We start from the raw sequence: 25,641 nt of genomic DNA, 5'->3' as shown, positions 1-25,641 counted from the left end.
GGATGGGGGGGGGGGGGTTGATGGAGGGATATCAGAGAGTGGTTTATTCAGGAGTAGAGTCCAAAAGATGGCTTATGACTGGTGGTGTGTCGCAGGGTTCTGTTCTTGGACCACTGCTTTTAAATTTGTTCATTAATGATATAGGAAAGAATCTGAGAGGAAGTGTTAATTTGTTTGCTCATGATGCAAAGTTGGGTAGAGCAATAGTGAGTGCACAGGATGTCAAAATTTTGCAAGATCATTTGGATAGTTTGGAGAACTGGGCTAAGGAAAATGGATATCGATTTAATGTGGCAAAGTGTAGGTTATGCATTTTGGGGGTGAAAAGATTAGCAGCAGTATATCACATTGGTGGAAATGTACTCCAGGAGATTGATGAGGCCAAGGATTTGGGAGTGTTGGTGGATAGGGAATTGAAGTTTATTGGGCACATCGCAAAAGTGGCTAAATCAGCTCATCAAATCATTTGGTTGCTGAAAAATACTTTAACAGGCAGAGACAAACAAGTTATTGTTCCTCTGTATCAAGCCTATAAGACCCCATCTAGACTACTGTGCCCAGATAGGCGCCAGGGTTTCTTCTTGATGGGGAGGAGGTGGAGAGGATCCAGAGACAAGTGACCAAGATGATAGCAGGTCTATGGAATGAATCCTATGAGAACAGGTTGAAGATTTGAGGGTTGCAAAAATTTGTTGATAGGCAAAAAAGGGGTGATATAATTGAGACATTCAAATTACTGAAGGGTTTCTATAAGATTAATTCAGAAGATATTTTTGAGAATAGGACTGGTGGTGGGAGGACTAGGGGCCATACATGGAAGCTGGGCAAGAATGTGGTTAGCAAGGGGGTTAGAGCTAGGTTTTTTACTTGAAGAGTGGTGAATGAGTGGAATAAGCTGCCAGAGTTTGTTGTGGGTGCTATGACTGTGAATGAGTTCGAGGTATGATAGATACTGTGTGAATGTCGAATAGTTGTTCTTAACATGATGTTAGGGCCTCCCTCGATGAGTCTGTCGACTCCTTGGAGTTGCCCGAAATAATAATAATTAAGTACTGATATGCAGTGGTTGGCTATGGAAATTTTAACAAAGGGCTCGCATCATGGAGCAAAAAAAAAAAAAAAAAAAAAGGCTTTTTTTTTTTTTTAAATAGCCTGTATAATATTTTTCGTTCTGAAACTTCGAATGCCGTTCGTATACTGCAAGCTGCCCATCGTGGTCCAAACACACAGCCGATCTTTAAAATTTTGATACCAAGGTCTTTTGCAATCATATTTAATTCTCGCTGATTTTTTGGTGATTGATGATAAAAAGAATATAATTTATCCATAAATATTTCAAAATGATTTATTTCTTTAATGTTTTTTTTATTGAATTGTCTAATGCAAATTGTAAACAATGAGCTGTGCAATGCCAAATCACAATGTTGGGAAATCTTTGTAGAAGTTTGATTGCAACACCTGATGTTTCCAAACATTAAACTAGCTTCATCAGAACAAAATGCAACGAGATGATTTTTTAAATAGTTATAAAAAAATTCATATGAATTTAAAGTAGCAATTATAGTACCATGCATACATTCTGCGGTGGTATTTTCTAGTTCTACAAGATTATTAAACAAGAAGAACAAGGGGCTCGCAAATTTCAGAAAAATTTAACAAAGGACTCGTGCAAGCCCTTTATAGCTCACCACTGCTGATATGTACTCCTGACTGCATTCTTCTTGAATATTTTCTACCATTACACTACTTGTTTCATTTAATAATCTATCAAAGTAATTACTTCAGATATCCAGAATATCTTCACCTTTATTATATCTCTGAAATCTTTTTTTTTGTTTTTTTTTCATTTCAAAGCTTTTTCAACAGACTCCAGAACATTTTGCCACCTTCATGATATTTATCATGTATATTCCTATTCACATCTTCCAATGATTTTGTTTTGCTACTTTTACACAGAGCTTCTTTAAAAAAAAAAAAAAAAATTCTCTGTATCTTCTGAGGGCCCTGCTGACTTACTTGCTAAAAACTTTTGATATGTTTTCCTCTTTTCCAGGACTGCCTCTTTGATTCTTGATTTTCCTGCCTTTTTAATTTCTTGGTTCCATCGTGAAGCACCTGAAACAACTTCACGCATATGCCTTCCTGTCTAATCAATCAATGTTTTCTTCAAATTTTCAACTCTTCTGTCTCTCTCTTTGACAATTCTTAAAACTTTCTTATATATTTTCTTTTGAATATGATATTCATTTTTATCCTGCTCAAAATTAAAGTAACACTTTCTATTTCACATATGCTCAGGTATTTTAAAGAAATGTGAGCATATCACTATCAACAATAACATAGTCAACGAGTTCTATTATTTCTTGTATCTTTTCACCGTGTGAATTAATCTGCATCTTTATGTTGAAAGATGTTCTTTGTAATGAAAGTTGTAATCCTGAACAGAAATAATCTTTCGTGGGTGGAAACAACATCAAAAAAAATAATAAATAATCCAGCAAGTATTTTTTACTGTTAAATATTAACTCTGACCTTTTCTCCAAATTTCACCCAAACACCTCTATATCGCTGGTATTAATTTCCTATTGAGTTATGTAGATCTCCTACATGGAGATTTACACAACTAAACTACCTGTTTTTCTTTTTTTATGTCAGATGTCTTTTCTAATAATTAAAAAAAATAAAAAAATTCATTTCTCCCTTAACAGAAACTTCAATGGGACAAGCGACTCATTTTTCAATTCCATAGTTTGAAGTTTGTATATATCACACTAAATTAAGTTGTCTACACTGCCATTAACTACTCCTTTCTTCCACTGATCAGTACTGTCAAATATAACATCTCATAATTATTATTTAGCAATGTAACATATGTCTGTTAACAGCATGTTAACAGTCATATGTTACATTGATGCCCATGGATATCTGAAACCACAAATAGCACCGAAACCTATATATACTATGTTTATTCCTATACATGCATACATACATACCTATGATAAAGTTTAATTTATAAATTAGGCACAGTAAGAGATTAATAACAATAATTAATAATAAAATAGAACAATTATAACAACATGACGGAGGCCATGAAGAGGATGAGGAATGGAAAATCGGTGGGCCCCGACAGGATTCCAGTGGAGGTATGGAAGGCACTGGGAGAAGAGGGGATTGACCAGCTGTGGGACCTGTTCGTGAAAGTTTGCCAACAGGAAAATATACCCAAGGAATGGAGGGAGAGTACTCTTGTCCCCATCTACAAGGGTAAAGGGGATGCACAAGACTGTAAAAATTACAGAGGAAATTCCTAGATGAGTCTTTGACTCCATGAGGTCTTGTTTAATAATAATAATAAAGTTGATGTCCCATACAATGAAAATCCTAGAAAGGGTTCTTGATGGAAGATTGAGGAAAGAGGTGGAGATTGCAAAATAACAATTAGGCATCATGCCTGGTAGATCAACAACAGATGCTATCTTTGGGTTACGGCAGATGATTGAAAAGTTTCGAGAGAAACAACGGGAGCTACATCTGGCATTTATTGATCTGGAGAAAGCATATGATAGAGTGCCAAGGCAAGAAGTCTGGAGGTGTCTGAGGGAGAAGAAGGTTCTGGAGAAATATGTCAGGTTGGTGCAGGAGATGTACAGAAATGTGAAGACAAGTGTTCGGGCCTGTCTGGGACAGACAGAAAGTTTTCAAGTAACAGTTGGCTTGCATCAAGGGTCAGCATTAAGTCCGTTTCTGTTTAACATTGTGATGGAGGTGGTGACAGAGGAGGTGAAAGAAGATGCGCCTTGGATAATGTTGTATGCACATGACATCTTGCTGTGTGCAGATTCAAGAGAAGAAGCAGGAACTAAACTGGAAAGATGAAGAAAAGTATTGGAAGAGAGCGGTATGAGACTGAGCAGAAGTAAGACAGAGTATATGTGTTGCACAGTGGGCGGCGGCCAGGAGACAGATCTGGAGCTGGAAAATGTCATCAGGAAGGTGAGGGACTTTAGATACTAAGGTTCAACAGTGGAGGAAGATGGAGGAGCTGAGAAGGAAGTGGGATGCAGGATACAAGCAGGTTGGAGGAAATGGAGAGAGAGGGCTGGAGTGTTATGCGATAAGAGGGTGCTGATCAATCTGAAAGGCAAAATCTATAGGACAGTAGTGAGGCCAGCTATGACGTACGCTATAGAAACTGTGGCCTTGAGGAAAAATAACATCAGCAGGATGGAAGTAGCAGAGATGAGAATGCTTAGGTGGATGTGCGGTGTGATCAGAAAGGATTGTCTGACAAATGACTATGTGAGGGGAACAGTGAAAGTTACAAACTTAGAAGCGAAGATACAGGAGGCAAGGTTGAGATGGTTTGGTCATGTGATGAGGAGGGAGGACGAATATGTGGGAAGAAGGGTCATGCAAATGGATGTGCAAGGAAGGAGGAAGTGTGGGCGGCCAAAGAAGAGATGGAGGGAGCTGGTAGAAGAGAACTTGAGGATGAAGAACTTGGATGTGGTGACAGCCCAAGACAGGAGGATGTGGAGGAGACTCATCATCAACAGTTATCCCACTTAAGTGGGAGAAGCTGCAGAAGAAGAAGATTTATAACAACATAAGTAATAAATGTTATCTGAATGTGAATGTAATCTTAGCAATCTCAGCATATCTTTTTATTATTATTATTATTATTTATTTATTTATTATTTTATGAAGTTGAGAACTTTCACCTCTTTCATTTAAAAGGAAGCACTTTATGGCTGCTCTTTGGCATATCCAAATTGCCAGTATCATTACTCTTGCACTTTAAGGCCATTATTAAGTAAAATAAGGGTTACTTGAACACAAGCACTGTGATACCACGACAGTCGTTCTGAGAACTGAGAATTCAGCAAGGACCGCAATTTAAAATTTATGAATTGTGTATTACTGAAAGAAAGAGCCATATGGCTTCATTTCAGCAATGTAAAATTACATAAGTGTGTGTGATAAAAGGACTTCCCAGATGAGTCTTTGACTCCATGAGGTCTTGTTTAATAATAATAATAAGCAAAGTGGACCTTAGATCCAACATTATTTCAAAGCTGAATGTTGGCAGAAACTACAAAAGTTTCATAAGTTGATCTGAGAGGTTACAAGAATACAATCCTCAGCATCCCTGAGTTGCCCTTTTCTACTTAAGTAAAGTAGTACAAGCTAAGGCAACTTGGGGATGCTGAGGATTGTATTCTCATAAGCTCTCAGGGCAACTTACGAAACTTTCATAGTTTCTACAAACATTCAGCTTTGAAATAATGTTGGATCTAATATCCACTTTAGCAATGCAATTAGAAAGTGTTTATTTATGGAATTTTCCATTTAATATTTTTGGACCAGGGTTTATCACGGATAACTGAAACTGCGGATAGTGAACCCATGGATAATGGGGATTACAGTATTTGTTTGTATTGCACATCAGATGAATAAATGGATCACTGTTCTCTAACCTGCACAACACTTCTTATACTTCTGATTAAATTTCATTCACTGACAAGACACTCTTTTTTCCCACCCTACTCCTATCTTCATTTAGCACTTGTCACAAGAAAAACTCAGAAATCCCTCCTGCATTTGTTGTGAACATTTTTCACACAGATTTTTCTCAACTTCCTTCCTCCCAGGTAATGAAAAATATTCTTCTTAGATCTCCTCAATTAAATTTAATTTAATCAAGATCTCCTCATTGCACATCCCATCTTCTCAAGCAACTTACTAAACTTTGTAAGCCTACATTCCTTTAATTTTTCATCATGATCAGAGTTCCACAACTCAAATAGCATTTTATATATATTACAATTAACTGGAAATTACATTATTCTTTTCATCCAAATTTTACACTACCTAAGGCAACTTTCAGTGAATTCAACTGCTCTCATCATGAAAGTAACTATTCATGAAAATACTTGCAAATTTTCTTGATAAGAAATGTTATTTCTTGTCAAATATGTAACATATTTTCAACAATATTTATTATCTTAGCCTCCTTTAAACCTTTTTTTTTTTTCACTATTTCCTCATCATTACAGAACCAGGCAACCAAATCTGAGCAGAGTAGTCAATGTTACATTAAGATCATAGAAAGAGGGATAAAATTTTTTATCATACAAGTCAGTATCTTTTGCAACATCATGGTTATCCATTACGTTGTATTTTCCACCTTATTCCTTCCCTATTATCACAAGGGAAAAATAATGTTATGTAGTGACAAGTGCATCCATGCCTTCATCATTATCATAGTTCATTCATATATGAATAGGGATTTAAATATATACAGAAATATGCATATAACAACAGCAGCTCATGGAAATAAACACTACCAAAACTGCACTATGTGATTATTATTATTATTATGTGACACCTCCAGGGAATCCAAAGACTCATCGTGGGAGAGTGTGCCAACAGCATTGAACGATTGACTCCTTTCCAACTACTAACCACACTCAAACTTGCTTAATTATTTGCGTGATCCATTAGTAGCAGAGGCTCTACCAATCGACCAACCTATGCTGGCACTGGTAAATTTCTGTTGGTGCATGATTCTTGTCTTCTTGCTGTTATAAGCTCCTCGAGAGACACCTACTGCTCCTTAACAGAATTGGGCTAAAAATATCTGAAGTTATCCCTGTTAAGCAAGCAGGCTTTAGGACTCAACGTAGTTGTACGGACCAAGTACTAAGCCTTACTACCCATATCGAAGCAGGTTTCCAGAGATGCTTGAAAACCTCTGTTGTGTTTGTTGATCTTACTACTGCATACAACCAGGTATGGAAAGAGGGGATGCTATACAAGCTGATACAAGTCGTACCATGCCAATCCATCATAAGACTTCTTGGTAACATGCTTTCTGACAGGTTCTTCCATGTGGTACTGGGAAACAAAATGAGCAAACTAAGAAAACTGAACAATGGGCTCCCACAGAGTTCAGTATTAGCACCAATCTTGTTCAACTTATATACATCTGATAAACCAACAACTAGGTCAAAAAACGATTCTTTAACGATACTTGTGACATAATGATTAGAAAATATACATGTTTACACAAGAATAATGTTTAATTTTTCAAATATTTCAGTCTGAATATTACAGACCATCTTCAGTGGCTACATAGGAATAGTTTTAAAAAACAAGGTGGAATACGAACAATTGATCGTTCACACATAGAACAAGCCGCATGATGTCATATCACTAAGTATTACAAGAGTAAACATTTTTAATGTCAAAATTGAAGATATTAATTCAGAAATTCATATAATAATCTTAAATAACATTAGATTAATACAGGAAATTTACATTAAAAAAAAAATGTAATGTGTTATCCTGATTCAACTTTCCCAAATTTTTTATATAGATATACAGTCATTACGATTCAAGTTAGGACGTTGAAGTAAGGCCTCCACACTTTCTTTAAATAAACATTCGAATTTGTAGCGACATCTGTATAGGAGGAGAGTCTTGGACAAAGGATGTTGTGGCTTGTTTCTAATCAATGCTGAGCTAATCCTGATTTCTCGGGTTTGTTGTGTTGAATTGATGCTCTTGAATTCTTTTTTCTATAGAACGTCCAGTTTGTCCAAAGTAGGAAAAATTACAATTACAAGGAACTTGATACACACCAGGTAGAGACATAGTTGAGCGTTTATCTTTAGAAGAAGGAAAATGGGTGGATAATTTGTTAATAGGTGTATAAGTGGCTGTTAAATCATATTTCTTCAGAATTCTTGAAATTGGTTCTGAAATCCACGAAATGTAAGGAATTGGAACTTGACATATTGATTCTTTGCTATTCTGTGTTGGATTGTAAGAATAGAAAAGATGTTGTGTACTCTTTTTGGAGAAGCCATTTAGTTTCATATGATGTTTGATAGTCGAAAGTTCTTTCTGTAATAAATGAGAAGTTGAACAGTTAGTTTTTGGCTTGTCGGATTAAACATTTTATGATTCCTGTTTTTTGACAAGGATGATGAGCAGATTCTTTGAGAATATAACGACCTGTGAAAGTTGGTTTTCTGTAAACTGTTGTTGGATGAGAAGGACATCTGAAAATGATAACTCGTTGTCTTTTTCAATCTCCATGGAAAACTTTATACGAGGATGTAAGGAATTGATACTGCTTAAAAAGGGAGGTAAGGAGTCTCTGTTGCAAGGCCATACAGCAAAGATGTCATCTATATATCTAACCCAAAAGGATGGTTGAGAGAATATAGATGACAACAGGACTTCTTCTAGATGTTCTAAATTACTTGCTGACATCTTCCCACAAGATATTATAAAGTCATTTGATTTCGTAATGCACTCTGGATATTTCTTATGTCAAAACAAATTTTACAACCAAGTGGAAGGAACAGCCATGGGAAGTCCATTCTCTCCTGCTCTTGCCAACTTTTATTTAAAACAACTAGAAGTCCTGTTCTCATCTACATTCCCTCAACCATCCTTTTGGGTTAGATATATAGACGACATCTTTGCTGTATGTAAAACCTATTTGTTAATAGGTTTTAAGCAGTATCAATTCCTTACATCTTCGTACAAAGTTTACCATGGAGATTGAAAAAGACAACGAGTTATCATTTTCAGACATCCTCCTCATCCGTTCACCTTCAGGTATTCTTACAACAACAGTTTACAGAAAACCAACTTTCACAGGTCGTTATATTCTCAAAGAATCTGCTCATCATCCTTGTCAAAAAACAGGAATCATAAAATGTTTAATTCAACAAGCCAAAAACTAACTGTTCAACTTCTCATTTATTACAGAAAGAACTTTCGACTATCAAACATCATATGAAACTAAATGGCTTCTCCGAAAAGAGTACACAATATCTTTTCTATTCTTACAATCCAACACAGAACAGCAAAGAATCAATATGTCAAATTCCAATTCCTTACATTTCGTGGATTTCAGAACCAATTTCAAGAATTCTGAAGAAATATGATTTAACAGCCACTTATACACCTATTAACAAATTATCCACCCATTTTCCTTCTTCTAAAGATAAACGCTCAACTATGTCTCTACCTGGTGTGTATCAAGTTCCTTGTAATTGTAATTTTTCCTACTTTGGACAAACTGGACGTTCTATAGAAAAAAGAATTCAAGAGCATCAATTCAACACAACAAACCCAAGAAATCAGGATTAGCTCAGCATGGATTAGAAACAAGCCACAACATCCTTTGGTCCAAGACCCTCCTACACAGATGTCGCTACAAATTTGAATGTTTATTTAAAGAAAGTGTGGAGGCCTTACTTCAACGTCCTAACTTGAATCGTAATGACTGTATATCTATATCAAAAATTTGGGAAAGTTTAATCAGGATAACACATTACACTTTTTTTTTAATATAAATTTCCTGTATTAATCTAATGTTATTTAAGATTATTATATGAATTTCTGAATTAATATCTTCAATTTTGACATTAAAAATGTTTACGCTTCTAATTCTTAGCAATATGACATCACGTGGCTCGTTCTATGTGTGAATGATCAATTGTTTGTATTCCATCTTGTTTTTTAAAACTATTCCTATGTAGCCACTGAAGATGGTCTGTAATATTCAGACCGAAATATTTGGCAAATTAAACATTATTCTTGAGTAAATGTGTATATATTTTTAGGTCAAAAAAATTTGCTTATGCTGATGACATAGCCCTTGCCATCCAACACAAGAGCACTGAAGTAACTGAAGATATTCTCACAAATGACCTTAGAACAATTGGGGGAATACTTTCATAAATGGAGACTAACACCAAACCTCAATAAGACCGAGGTTAGCTCTTTTCACCTAAACACCAAATTGGCAAATAGGAAACTTCAGGTCAGCTTTAACAACACAATGCTGCAGCACCAAGATTTCCCTAAATATCTGGGTGTTATCCTGGATAGAACACTATCTTTCAAAAGACATCTGGAGAATCTCTCTTTAAAGATCAGAACCCGTAATAACATCATACAAACGGTGTGGTTCTATATGGGGTTCTTCTGCTATTACACTGCGATTCTCCACGTTGGCCTTTGTCTACTCTGCGGCAGAATATTGTTCACCAGTATGGCTAAACAGTCCTCATATCAAGAAAATCGACACCAAATAAATACAGTGATGAGGACAATAACAGGGTGTGTCAAATCCACTCCCCTCTACTGGCTCCCAACTTTGAGCAATATTGCACCACCGAACCTGCTCAGACAAAATGCTCTGGTAAAAGAATATAGCAATCCCCTGTTGCCGATACACGAAGACCTCCCATATATAAATATGAATCACCTTAAATCCCGACAGCCTCCACTAATACTGGCTGAAGAACCAGTAAATAGCAATTTCAATGTTAATTCAAAACTGCTAAACTTGGAAAGAAAAATCGACACCAGACTTAAACAATTATATCCTTCCCAACCAAAATCCAAAAGGGATTGAGCTTCCACGTCATCTATGGAAAAGCCTAAATAGGATATGCACAGGACATGGTATCTGCACAGACAGCTTACACAAGTGAGGAAGATCACCTACACCTCAGTGAGACTGTGGGGCCATAAACCAAACCATCCGGCACATTGTGGAGGACTGCAGGATAAGAGCCTACCCTGGTGACCTGAGAAACTTTTTTGAGGCAGATCCTTCAGCTCTTGATTGGCTATCTGAACTTGATTTAAAATTTTAGACTTTATTTTATTTAATTTATTATTATTTTTTTTTAATCTAATATTTGTATATGTGCATTACTTGGATCATTTTTATTGTCTGCACAAATATGTATTTATATATTCTGATGTCATGTGTCTTTATTATGCCATATGCTAAATAAATAAATAAATCTTGTCTTCTTGTTTCCACCTTTCTCATATCCTGATGGTGCCATTATAGCATCATCCAAAGACAAGGCAGACTCCTTGTTTAGACCAACTTCTCCAACTCTTGTTTAGATGACCAAGGAAAATCACCTACTATACTGTAATATTTTTTTCTAGTACTTTGCTCTCTCTCATTTATAATACTTTACTTTCTCACTAACTTCTTTACTTATCCTACCAGATGCACTATTTAATATTTTATTATTATTATATAAATATGTGAAATTGTGAGTTTGTGTACTATAATAAGTATGTGTGTTATTCCCCTTTACGTCCAACCAATAATTTAATGATAGTCATGGAGTAAATTAACAATAATTTAAATTTTAACCTTTTGTTGGTTAGATTATTCCAGATTCACCTGGGATAGTACATTGACTTCAGTATCACTATGTTGTTGCACAAATTAATGAAGCTCAATAAAATTTCATAATATTTACTTTTCACTATAAAGTTATATACAAGAGATTATTAATCACAAGAAACATTTTATAACCAATTTTAAATTAACATTAATGAACTCAAACAAATCTTCTTCATATCCTATTCAATGCTTAAAACAAATACAAATTAATTCCACCAATGTTTTAACATTCAGTTCAACATGTGTAACCTCATTTAATGTATCTGTCTTTCGATTTATCCAAAATAAATATCGAAAAAGAACGTCTCATAAACAATAGGATTACAAAAAAAAAAAAAAAAAAAAAAAAAAACAGGAGCACATTACTTGAGCAGTCCAAATGCAATTCCAATTTCCTGAGCTTTCACAACTGATTCCATATTACTTCAGGGATAGATTTATCACTTCAGCATACATTTGCTGTATAGTTCCTTATCCTTGAAAAGTGATTCAAGAAAATTCTCCGCCATTCATTTGCTCTCCCACCGATTCTCTTCTTTGTCTTGCCGACAACAACTCTTATACTTTCCCAGTAACTTCTTTACTTTGCTGTCGACTCGTGTCTTTTTTGACGATGATGACTATTCTGTTCCCTTCTCTGCCATCTCTCCTTTTTCTTATCTAGGACGATAACTCTTTCTGCCAACCTTCCTGTCAACTTCGGTCTTACTGACAACAACACTGACTATTCTCTTTCCTGTCATTTCTCCTTTTTCTTATCTATGGCGATGACCATCCCCTTTTTGTCTTACAAAACGAACAGCTCTTATAGAAACGTTTTACAGCCTATGTGCATACTCATTCTCAAGATTCAAGCAAGAGCTCAGCATCAAACACACACACACACACACATCTGTCATTATTACAATTCTTATGTCATAAAACACTTTGAATACTGCAAAGTGCATAATTACCATAAATTCTCAAACAAAACTTGTAAAAATGACCATATTAAACAAAGCATATATGTGAGATTTTACAATACCATGAACTGCGCACAGCACCTTCTCAAATCTTTCATTCTAAAGACTATTGAAGATTTTTCATCAGAAAATTCTTCAATAGTCTTTAGATAATATAATATAAAATATCCTAGTCCAGATGGTATCTATCCAATCATGCTAAAAACTTGTTCTCCAGAATTAATGCTGATCCTGTACTGCCTACACAAGCTGTCATACTCATCTGGTATTTGCTAACAGGTCAGATGCAAGCTTTTATCCAACCTGTTTGTTCTTGATCTCACTTCAATACTCTTCAACAGACAAACATTTTACTACTTTGTGATCCATCAATTAATTAGTGATTACCAATATAGATTCTGCCACTCTTGCTTCACAGCTGATCTTCTAGCTAACCTTACCAACCTTTGGACACAAGCTATGGAAAAGTTGATTGCTCTTGATATTTCCAACCATTTGAGTCTGGCACTGAGGCTGTCTAACCAAGCTACCATCTTACGGTCTTGCTCTTGACCTTTGTCAGTGGAATGACAGCTCCTCTCTGGTTGTTTATACAGGTCATGGTGACAGATTTTCCTATCAACACTGGAATTTCCTTACACTGTCACCAAAACTCTTCTTCCAATACATCAATAACGTTTTTCACCAGCATCTAATCCTATTCATAGGTTTGCTGGCGACAGTTCAACTCATTCCTCTTCATTTATAAAACCTAGTAATGCTCAAATGATTCAAGCTTAAAGATCTTCCATAACCAATGTCCCAAACAGTGACCTCCCATTTTCAAGTATGGTAAATATAATCCAGGGAATTTAAGCACTATCAAAACACAGACCTGTTCTTGCTTTGCTCTTTCATACTTTTGATAATGCTCCAATCCCCCACTTAAGATAACGTTTCTCATTTTGAGAGACTTTCATATCTAGCTTATACCAGAACAAATATATCACATATCCATAACCTCCTCCTCCTCCACAGCCTCCAAAAAAATTTGGTATTCTTTTTTTAATTCAAAATACTACTTCTCTGCTACTCAATGCCTTTGGAGCAGTACACCAAAAACTTCCTAAGAATTCTTGATTGTATACACATGAGGTCAATCTGCTTAGCAGATGACCTCTGTAAAAGACTCTGCAATCACTTTCTCTTAAACAGTTTGTCTCGGCATTATGTCTTTTTTTACAGGTACTTTCACAGGCACTGCTCTACCAAAGCGGCCATCACCATTCCCCTGCTTCTCTCTAATCATGTAAGAACATGAGCATCCAGTCAACATCCATGCATAGTTCAACACCAAACTTATCAAACCAGCTTCTCTTCTTCTTTCATTCATTCCATTTACCTCTATTTTTTTGGAAAGCCTTCTCTCGTTACCATTTTTTCTAATGAATATAATTCTCAGCTTTTCAGGACACATGTTAACATGTTGCTCCTTTCTATCTATCCACTTGTCCACAAATGGTGCAGGCATGCTATAGGCTTCATGATTTCTCATTTGTGGGGTTGATATATATATATATATATATATGGATGCTGACCAAGAACTGCTTGTGTTCTTAGTCTTAAAGAGGAAGACTGCCATGATCTTCCTTTTTTTTTTTTCAGCAGATGAATTTATTTGCAATATTTTGTTAACTGTAAACTCTGATGACTCTATAATTCTACCTAGAGGTCAAATAGTTTTTGTTCAGTAAATATATGTTTATCTTAAATGAACAAAAACCTAGTTAATTCATTTATTTCAAGTATTATTATTTTTATTTGACATCTCCAGGGAGCCCAAAGACTCATCGAGGGAGGGCACCTGTTCTACAACTCCATCTCCACCATTCAATCACCAACTGACTGCAACTACACCAACGCCATCTACCACTGGTATTTCCACAGACAATCACAAACATCCATGCCCACGGCAGGATTCAAACCTGCAGCCTTTTGGCTGGAGAGTGGCCATGCTATCCACTCGGCCAACCAGGCCAGCAAGTAGTTTATAAAAGTTTGTGGCAGCTATCTGTATAAGAAAATTTACAATTATGTTAAAAAAAAGTAAAGAGAAGAAAAACCATATTAATTATGACATTTTATATTCCTGACATAGCGACTTATATTTGTTCATAGCATGAGCTTGTAAGATGAAAAGTCATAAAATAGGAATTAATTTCCAATAGACCAATAATGTTCCAATAGACCAAGAATAAAATGAATTATATTCCCAACAATGAAATTGGAATGTTAAATAAAGTAAACAAAATGACAGTTTATGCTTAAAATGATGTAGTTATCCAAAGAAATGAAAACATACCATTTAAAAATCAAGCAAATTATAATAATAAAGAAACTGTTCATGTCATATAAGTGTTAAAATGAGTTGTCATCATGTCAACTCATTCTCATGTTTATTCTTCATCATTTCAAATGCACACTCACTGATAGTTTATCTTTGCTGTTTCTGTTGATTAAGATCTCTCGCAACAGTTAAGATCTCTCGCAACAGGGTTCATTTGTTTTGGCTTACTGTACAGTATTAATAAGAAGAATAAACAAGAAATAAGATAAGACAGCAAAAATGAAAAATTTTATGTTATGTGAATTAGTGAGATGCTCTCATCTGGCTGAATGCACACAAAGTAGATTGTACTGTATAGCTGTGTCCAGTTTGAAATGCCACATTTATGAATGTTTAGCATTTATTTCTTGCAATTAATGTTCATATTTTTGATTTTTGTTGATACTTGAAAAAAAAGAACCTGTAAAGTGAGAACTTGTAAAGTGGGAACCGTCCATATTGTTATTATGTGGGTATCTTCCCAGATTCCTAGGGTTCAGTGTGGAATGCTCATACTAAACTACACAACTGGTATCATACCTCTTTGTAAAGTCATTCACTTTCTCCAACTCATTAATTTCTGGCCTAATTGGCCAATCAGGTTAAGGATTTGAATCCCACTCTAGTATCGACATTTGTGGATGTCACTAACAGGCAGTTTTTGTCACCTGGTACGAGACCAATATACTGCACAGTACAGACCTGAAGCTAACAAAAAAGTTTCACTTTTGGTCTCTAGACAAGGATTCTGTTCATCTCACCTTTAGCACACAGTTTGAAGGTATATGTAGGTCTAACAAAAACTAATAATGCACTCAGAATACTACATGATGACAACTCATTCCACTTTTGCTCCATTCACCATACAAAAAATCAAGTCTTCACAATCTTGCTGACTGTATACTTTTATGATGATCCCCTCCTTCTCCTTTCTCTTACCTGCTGCTATGTATTGAAATAGTTCATCAGCATTTATCATATAAAATCTCATTAGAAACCAGTATTTTTTCTATCATATCTCCTCTCTTCTGTCTAACAAATAAATTTTGTAAATCAAACTTTTAATCTATCTTCATAGCAAGTATTTCACATATCTGTTATTATAGTTACCTACTACTGAATCATTTCTACTTCTTTCTCAGCTCCATGAAATTCAGGCCACCAAATCTAAACATAATGGCCCAGATGGTTGGATGGTTGTTACATAGCCCAAAGCCTCATACAGAGGGACAAATCAATCAAGGTTCAAATCCTTCAGGATTTGAAAATAAATATGAGAAATAGCACATAATAAAAGAACTAGAAAAAATAATGATTTCTACTCATTCGTTCATCCTTTCCAACCTTAAAAAAAAATCAACAAATTCTCGAAACAATAATATTTGCAAATGAAGTTAAATGATATGATACAAATAACTAAATTCATATAGCATGTTATAAAACACAGCTAACCAATGCTCTTGTAAGCACAGTCTGCATAGTTCAAAATGCAAGTTTACAAGACTTGTATAAGGAGAGTTTCAATAAGAAAAAAGAAATTCTTTGTGTGTGGGTGGGTGGGTGTCTCTGTCACTGTAGTCATGTTGTGCACACAAAGAATTTTTATTAAAAAAAAAAAAGTGTACTCATGCACAGTTACAAAAATCAAAGAATATAAATCAATATCCTGAATATAGTGTTACAGAATAAACTCCAAACTCAGGTTTCAGACAACTTACATAGTTTTATCAATACCTTCAGGGTCAATTTAGCTACATAAGTCTTTTCCATTGTACTTCATATGAAGGTATATCATCATCATGCGTATCAAGGATTTAGGCCTAGCATGTTCCAGCCTTAGAAGTCATTTGAATCGTTTAAGAAGGTATATTATGCATATTTTTTAAACACATTAATAAACCATCAGCACACTGACAAAAAATTGGGAGTCTTCTATTTTGGATTTTTTTTTCTCTGACAGCTGTTGTGCTATAGGTCTTTCCATTTTTTTTTGGTTCTAAGACAACCCAATGAAAGGAAGGACTTGTTAACTATAAAAACTCACAAATCATCCAATGATTTAGGCCTTCCTTTCTTTTGTTCCTAAAAAGATTCTCCTTGCTACAACTTCATTTTAGTATTATCTCTTCTGTCTCTTTATTCTCCTCTCACATATACATCAGCGATTCTTTTCACTTCCAAATAACACAAGTGTTTTTTGTATCATAATTTATCCATATAATATTATCAAAGTAGCATGGCATGATGCCATAACAACCAAATATTGTGAACAACTAGTTACGAAGTTCATCTATTGTGGAAAATGTAGAACTACTTGTAACACAGCTGAAACAAAATGACTGAATTTCAGTGCAAAAACATCTATAAATATTTTAGGCTTTAGCAATGTTATGAGGCAAGCACACTACACTAATTTTTTGCTACACTGAAACTATGGCAACTACATTTCATTCTCTATCAATGACACTGATATTACAAAGACACAGTAAGGCTTAATTGGTCTTCTTAGTTTGCTGTTGATAACAAAACAAAAATCAAAGCAATTTCATTTACTTCATATAATATGAACAAAACAATTGCTTAATGTGATGGTTTAGTAACATTTATTAGTTGTAAATGAATAATCAACATAATAATGAAATTTTTTATAAATAAATTATGTAAAAATGTTGAATGAATTCAGGTATCTTTACAGATTACACAAGATTCCTCTTCTCTTGTCCGACAGATCTGGGACTGCAGAGCATGTTGCCTCTTACAGAAAGAGGATATGCCAGAATGAAATAAAAATCATTCAAAAAAGCTTCATAAGTCCAAATGCTCTAAAGCTCTGATCTGCAAAGCAAGGTTTCTGGATTATGAACAAAACAGATTTAAAATGTTAAAAATTTATAAATAAAACTACGTCCTTCCATGGTACTAACATACTACTATACAGTTATAACCACATGTGAGTGGGAGTTCACACTTCTTCTTAAAAATTCAGTGGACATTAACAAGCACACTGAATCTCAATCAGGGAAGTTTGGTAAGTGTGCCAAATCAAGGAACTTTGACAACCTGATTAGCTGAGTGGTTAATGTATCCATTCTCCATATGAATAGGCTGTGGATTTAAATCCTGCTATGGGTGTGAATATATGTGTTTATCTTTAGGTGATAGATTAATTTCACTGCCTGATGTGAGACCACTGCCTCACTTATTGAAGGCCTGAAAAAGTTTCATGCTTGGGGAGTTTATGCTATCTCTGAACTTATGGTTTGTATGACTGCTTTTGCAATCTTTGATATAAAGAGATAAGCAAAGCTTTATTTTTATGGAGCACTTTTGAATCTAAACATGTCTTCAGCCTGGAATCCTCCCCCCACACACACGCACACAGACACACTAAAAACCAACCATGTTTGGTTTTTAGAGCAGGGGTTTCCAGACCATATAAAAAATAAATTTAAAAAAATACAAATAATAAATAAAATTTTTTAACAGGTTAAAAAATCTTCAGCCTGCTAACAGTACTAATGCATGATAACTTTATGACCTTTCATGTCTGGGAGACAAATAAAAAAAGGACTCATCCTAAACCAATATTTTTTAAAATTATCATCATAAGTTTCTATTTGTTAATTTATTATGCTGTTCCTCTGCAGCTTAATGGTGTTATCCACATCAGTAGTGAAGAATTAGTCTTGTAGTATATGAATTTTGTTCCAAAGTGGAATTTCTTGCTGGCTCGAGTGGCCAAGTGAATAGCATCTCTACTCTTTTTTTTTTTTTTTTTTTTTTTTTTATAATAAATTTAGTTTAATCCTTTATCCAAGTGTGAGCAAATAAAGTTTGCGCCTGAAAGTATCTTCAGGACTGGGGTAAGGTGGTACAACACCAGGCAACTCGTTGTAAAGGTGGAGCAAGATACCAACACTCCTGTCTCAGTACCTCCTTTAATGCAAAACACATCTCCTTGCGGATATGTCTAATGTTATGCATTAAGGGAAGGGCCACTACCCAGACTAGTTTCGACCTTTATTGAGGTCTCTTCAGTGGGAGCCAGGCCCAAGTTGAGATACCAGGCAGAAGCTTTAGCAGGTCATCTCTACCTATAGGAGTTGCCAAATGGTGTGCCACCCTTTTTTAATAAATTACTCTGGATTTAGAGAAAGAAACTTTCAGTCTCTGGGTTAGAACACTACCATGGCATTAATGTTTGTGAAGTATATCTGCCACAAAAGGATTAGTGATTAGTAAGTAATTAAACTTAATACTTGATTTTTTTTTTTTTTTTTTTTTTTTTGGTTGTTTCACATAATCAATTCTTGACAAAGGAAAAAAATGCCTTTATATAGCAGCAGAAACTGAACTGACTTGCAATCTCCTGTTCAACAAGTGCAAACATCTGTATTTGAGTAATGGGTAACTACAGTGCTCAACTATCCCACCAGCCATGATGTATTTCACTGTTAAGCAAAACATGGATATAAAGTGTACCATTGAATGGATATCAAGCATACTGCATGACACAATAGTTGATATATTTCATCTACATGGCCAGGTGGGTGGTTAAATAATTTTCCTACGTTATATAATTATAATATTGTGATTAATTATTTTGATATACTATGCTATCCACAACTGCTTTGTTACTACTCAGAAATTTATTCTAACCTGGACAAAAACATCGCAGTACTCCACTCTGTACAAGTGTAGTTGGTACACTAACTCCATCAAACAAGATAGTATATGGAGAGGAACATGAATACCATGGTCCAATAACTAATACCTTAATACCTCCCTATAAAAATAAAAAAAAAGCAATTACAAATAAATTGAGATAATATTTGAATTAAGAATCCGAATATTTTCAGTAATTTGGGATATTCAAATAATTTATTATAAAAATGGAATTGTATGGAGGTTATTAAAAGTGATTCAAAATTAATATTCATCTACTAATAATAGTACATTAAATGTTCCTTATTAAGTCTTTAACAACTGGTGACATCACCATAATGAATTTAATATTTATCTCCTTTAATATTCCAAGAAACTGATGAAGAGAGGGAATTTGGAGATTTTGAACAAACCTCCAGCTAGTTTGTTCAATGAAGGTAATCCCTGCTGCTAAGACATCTTGTTTCAATTCTTCAACAGTAACGGTTCCTCAAATGGACAAACCAATCAGAGAATACACACAACTGAGAGGCATGGCAGACTAAGTAGATAGGACTGACCACCCACGATCATAGGTTTCGTTAAGTTTCTATGAAATTAATTTACTTGGCCATGCTAGGCCAACAAGACTAACACATAAAGGAAAGATGAAAAGTAAGGATACTGCGGCCATGCTAGGCCAACAAGACTAACACATAAAGGAAAGATGAAAAGTAAGGATACTGCTTATAGATACAAGAGGACTATTTCGTTAGAAATATTCAGTATTGAATTTTCTCAATTCAGCAACCTTCATCCTGTTGCAAAATCATCTGCAAATTGATGCCCATGCCTTGAAGAAATGGAAACAATTATTCTTCAAGAGCATTATTATTTATTATTATTCAGATCCCTATGAAGTCATGAGACACTGTAGGAGGTCCGCCTTAGACGATATAAAGTCTATCATGTAACTACTCAAAGTCATTCACTGTTTGCATGCTTTGACTACCCTCTCAGGCAATGAATTCTAAGCTCCAATCACTCTTCATGCAAAAAAAACTGCTCTCACTCTCTTACTCTGCCACCTTATACAACTTCCAGATGAACAATCTCTCCAATATCCATTCAGTAAATACCCCTTAACATCTGCATTCCTCAATCGCATCATTTTTCCTTCTGCCAAATTCTGCAGATTAAATACCTTCAAGCCTATCCTCATAATTAATGTTTCACAGTTCTGATATCATTTTTGTTATCTATCATTCGTACCCTCTCTAAAATTTCTTCATCCCTTTCAAATTTTGGTGACCAGATACTGAGCACAGTAATATAAATGTGATCTGATTAGGATCTGAAACAATGGAAACACTTCTTGTTTCTACTGGTCACTGTCCATCTCAGTATCTCAGCAATCCTCTGGGATGCTTTCACCACCTTTGCAATGTCCCTCAAACTTCAAATTTCGAACCACCACTCTAATTCCTTTGCTTATCTACCCCTTCCATCAGCAGAGATTTTGGCCAATAAAAATGATTATTTAATGAGCACTTCATGATGATCTTAAGAAAAGAAGCAAGTGATAGTTGAATAACTAACAGTAAATGAACTGTATATGTAATATTAAGTAACCTTATCATTATCCTCAGACCTTAAAAGACTCATGATGGTAGGTCTCCATTGTCAAACAATGCCTTAAACTTATTTGCTGTTTCCATATTTTCAGACAATGCATTCACTATCCACCACTCTCTAAGCAAAAAAACTGTTCCTTGTAATAACTTATGCAATACCTTTATACAACTTGTTCTATTTCTGTCCCCCACAACTCTATATAAAAGATCTTTGGCCAAAATCTTTGCAAGGTAGTCCAAATGTGGCCTGATCAAACCGTTGCAGTGAAACTATAATCTCCATTCTGCATGTCGTTGTCCTCTTCATCATTTTCATAATCTACTGTATTGTTCTCACATTTCTTGTAATACAGATCTTAAATTGTATTTAAGATCTGTATTACAAGATCTTAAATTGGGAATGTATTGTTGGTGTCCCTGTCACCAGCAAAACATTCCCACCACCTGGATATACAGCATCCCATCATCTTCTGAATTCCAAAACCTTACATTCTATAACAATGAATTGTTATCTATTCAAATCCAACTGCAGAGCCAAATCTGCTACATTCCTCACAACTCTCCCCAACTTCGTACCATCTGAAAATAGTTATATATCCCCATTTAACCCTTTTCTGATATTATTAATATACAGCTGAAACATCAGTCCTACAACAGACCTTTTTAGCTTACCACTAGGAACCTTTCTCTTCTAGAATATTTCATATACAACTTATTGCTACCTATCAAACAGCCAATTTCTTACTCCACTTGTTCCAATTTAAATATCAGCTGTCATGTGACAAGTTCTTAAAGGTATTTTTAAAAATTTTAATTTACTACTGTTCATGTATTCCCTTCACTTATCCAAACATCTGTTAACCTTTTGTTATGAAGGCCTCTATGGTCTGAGGAAAATGTAATGCAGGTATTTAACCACACAAAACAACTTCGTAATAAAAAAATGTATGTTCAGACACTCACTAGTTTTGTGAAATAACTGCATCACATCATCAGTAGATGCAAATTAAGCTATAAGCAAGTAATGATTACAATGTAAATATTTGAAAAAAGAGAAACTAACAATAGAACACACACATATACCAAGTTGACACTTGATGGTTGGCAGCATCTAGTGTGTGCTACTGGCATGTCTTACATGCTACTTAGGTGTTTTACAAGAGAAGTCTAGACCTGATGTAATATCATGCCTTGCTTCTTGTTGCACTGTTATGGCCATTTCAGCCATATTTAAACTTTTGAGTGGAAACTGTAATCTATGCAGAACATTTCAGTTCACTGCCACAGTACTTCATGTTTGGTTTCCATTGTATGTGCTGCCAATCCTGATTTGTGTTTTCTATTTTTTCCTGCATATCCCTGACATGTTCTGACATGCCTATCTCTCCAAGCCTGCCTGTCTATCCTACATAACACATCCCATAGGTGCAGGTGATCTCGTACATGCCAGATTTCTTAAATGATAGATAGGGAGATTTTGGAGGCGACTTTGATACCCTGTTGAGACAGCAACTTTGAAAATCTTGTGCATGACTAACTCAACATAGGGGAGAATCACTGCTCCTCTGAAAACTTGTTTTGTTCATTTGGTTATCTGTGTGTATGTGGGGGGTGACATAGGAATTTGTTGATCAATATTCTGTTATAGCCATTTTACTAAACATTTTTTATTATCAAGTTGTTCTATGTACATAAATACAAGCATTACATTTTTGCTGCACCTATCAACCTTTAGCAAATTCATAGTAGTCCTTGAAAATCCTGCATTCTCAACATAATCCTAAATTCTAGCTTATCAGCCTCTCTACTACCTTAACTATTGCTTTGTATACAAATTCTGGTTGTAATTTGAAACCATAGTCTTGTCACACAGTCTTGATGTAATTTATGTGAATAACTTATTGTCAGTAATAATAATGTTAAAACAACAGTGGGATTCATAGACTGGTTGTCTTATATGATAGAACAATTCATACACTGACATGACTTACTAAACCAAGAAATGAATGCTACAAAATAGAGTAATAAAGCAGCATTCCATTTGTAGGCTGTTATTATTTGATTTACATATTAATGAGTTATAGGTGATTTTAAAGAAAATATATTCATTTGAACACTAACATGATAGTAAATCCATAGATACAGTGTTTCTGCAATCAAAATATAAAAAAAAAACTCTTTAAATATAAAAAAAAAAAAACTCAAAAACTCAAAAAAACATTGTTCCATATTCACTTTATCATTCAGACTATAAGCTTAAATGATGTGTATCACCATTTAAGTTTTTTTAAGCTAATAAACAGGATATCCACACATGATCTCCTGTTTTTGACCAAATCCCAAACTGCTTCCACAACAACAATAGTCCATTACTTAAATTAAGGGGATATTAAATCCCACATAGTTTTAAAACCGAATAAGAAATTCAAAGATTGGAATCAGAGAGTTTCTTGCCAAATATAGTAAACTATAAAGTATCGGCGACACTAGCGTTAGCCAATGCAAGTGATCCTAGTACGTAGTACAATACCGGGCAACTCGTTGCAAAGGTGGGGGAAGTTCAGATCGCTATTCTTAGGTATTTTCCAAACGAAGCTTATTAGCTCTTTATACTTAAGTAACAATAGTCCATCTTAATTGTCCAAACAACACTTTCTGTGATTCCTTCTGCCACATAAATGGCACTGATATTTTTGTGCAATATGATATTTGTTGCCAGAGGATGCATAATCTCCACCTTCTAACACTGTGGCTTACCTCATTGCATATCACTCATCTTATATCTCTATTGCTCTCCAATCCCTGAAAATCATTTTGACCTCTTTGACTTCTCATCCTAAAGCTTGAATTCATGCAATCCAAACTACCCTAACAGAGAACACTTTCCTAATTACCTTAATGTCTAAGTCCAAATAGCTCCCCATTTACAATTCCAATGACAAAGCTGGAAGAGAGAGAGAGAGACTGAGGTATTTTCTATAAGCAATGATCAAAAGCAGGGGTCGGGAACCGGTGGCTCCAGAGCCGCATGCAGCTCTTGGCTGAACAAAGTGCAGCTCTTTTATATTGAATTAAAAGATACATAATTAATACAAACAACTAAATATTGTTTTTTTGATACGGCCTATTCGTGGTGCTAGATACTATGCATGTGACGTGTGTTACGCATGAAATTTTATGACATGAACAACTGACAACTATGTTACATTTGAAATACTGCTAAATGTTAACCCTGCCTAAAGTCACTAGTGGCACAGCGAAAATTTTAACTACTTGATCAACTGTCCTGTCAAACACCATGGTTTTTAGATGCATATGGATTTTAACTGTCAAAATAAATATTCTGTTAGTTAACTTATTTATTGTGGTACTAAACTGGTGTTTAATTTAGTGTCAGGTAATGTTATGCACAAATTAATTTTTATTATGTTGAATTTGTGTTTTTACTTGCAGGTAAATTTGTGATAATAACCCTCCTAATATGAGTTCAAGAAAAAGAAACATAATCAAAGAAAACAGAGGATTCAATAAAATGTGGATAGAGAACTTTGCATTTATAGAAGTAAATGGAAATCCACAATGTTTAATTTGCCATCTACGACTTCAAAATAACAAATCAAGTAATGTCGAACGACAATTTCGAGGAAAACATAGACATCAGTAAAAAATAACCTGAGGGTGATAATCGAAAAAAAGGCTATTGAAGAATTACAAAAGAAAACATTGCTTCAGCAAAGAAATTTGTCAATTTGGACGAAATCTTTGTCGAATACTACTGAAGCAAGCTTTTTGTTATCCCTTGAAATAACAAAAGTGGGAAACCTTTTACCGATGGTGAATTTCTAAAAAATTACATGTATAAGGTCTCTGAAATTCTATTTAAGGATATGAAAAATGAGGACGAGGTATGTAAAAAAATTAAAGATTTACCTCTTTCGGCTATAACTGTCAAGGAAGGGATTGTAACAATTTCTGCAGAAGTTTCAAATATGCAAATTATGGATATTAATTCTGCTGATTTTATATCTATTGCAGTTGATGAATGAAATGATATTTCCAATATGGCACAATGCTGCATGATAGTTAAATATATCACATCTTCTGGTATTCGAGAAGAACTTCTTGATCTGCTAACACTTAAAGGACACACTACAGGTCAAGATATTTCAGAAAACTTTCTAACAAGTTTACAGAATAAAAATAAAAATATGAATAATATAGTATACATTGCGATCGATGGCACGCATTCTATGATTGCGAAAAATAAAGGGTTTGTTAAATTATTCTCACTCGTATTCCACATGGAGTTATTTCATTTCATTGCATTTTGCATCAGGAAGCTTTAGTTGCAAATTCTTTGGGATTATTACCAGAACTAAAAAGAGTGATGGATGTTGCTGTGCCAATGATCAATTTAATCTGATTTCAGGCATTGAATCACAGACTTTTTGACACATTTTTAGAGGAACTAGGTAGTCAACATAAAGATTTAGTGACATTTACATCTGCATGATGGTTAGCAAGAGGAAAAGCATTAAAATGTTTTTTTCAGTGGTTAAAAGAAGTAATAGTTTTCTTAACCACTAAAAATTATAACGTAAATCATGTAGAACTTCTCAGTAATCCCGGATGGATACAAAATTTTTGTTTTTTTCCTTGATATGACAGAACATTTTAATAAGCTAAATTTGAAGTTGCAAGGGAAGGGAAACACAGTCTTACAATTACTGGAGGAAACCTTTGAACAGAAACTAAGAATGCTTTTGGAAGATGTTACTGAAGAAAAATTTATATATT

The 25,641-nt window shown here is 34.7% G+C and overlaps 1 protein-coding gene across 3 annotated transcripts in view; it reads right to left on the bottom strand.

Annotated features, from left to right (window-relative positions):
• LOC150107659 (calmodulin-binding transcription activator 2-like) overlaps positions 1–25,641 on the bottom strand; it is a 790,456-nt gene that overhangs the window by 242,609 nt on the left and 522,206 nt on the right. For all 3 annotated transcript variants that reach the window (XM_090391992.1, XM_090391993.1, XM_090391994.1), the window contains one exon: positions 19,226–19,352. In XM_090391992.1, the coding sequence (XP_090248118.1) occupies positions 19,226–19,352 (127 nt within the window). The remainder of the gene's footprint in view (positions 1–19,225; positions 19,353–25,641) is intronic.

The sequence above is a fragment of the Typopeltis vanoorti genome, chromosome 4, assembly GCF_054136105.1.
Source record: "Typopeltis vanoorti isolate ZY-2024b chromosome 4, IOZ_Tvanoo_1.0, whole genome shotgun sequence".
NCBI lineage: Eukaryota > Metazoa > Arthropoda > Arachnida > Uropygi > Thelyphonidae > Typopeltis > Typopeltis vanoorti.
This window is presented reverse-complemented; position numbering and strand designations above follow the sequence as displayed.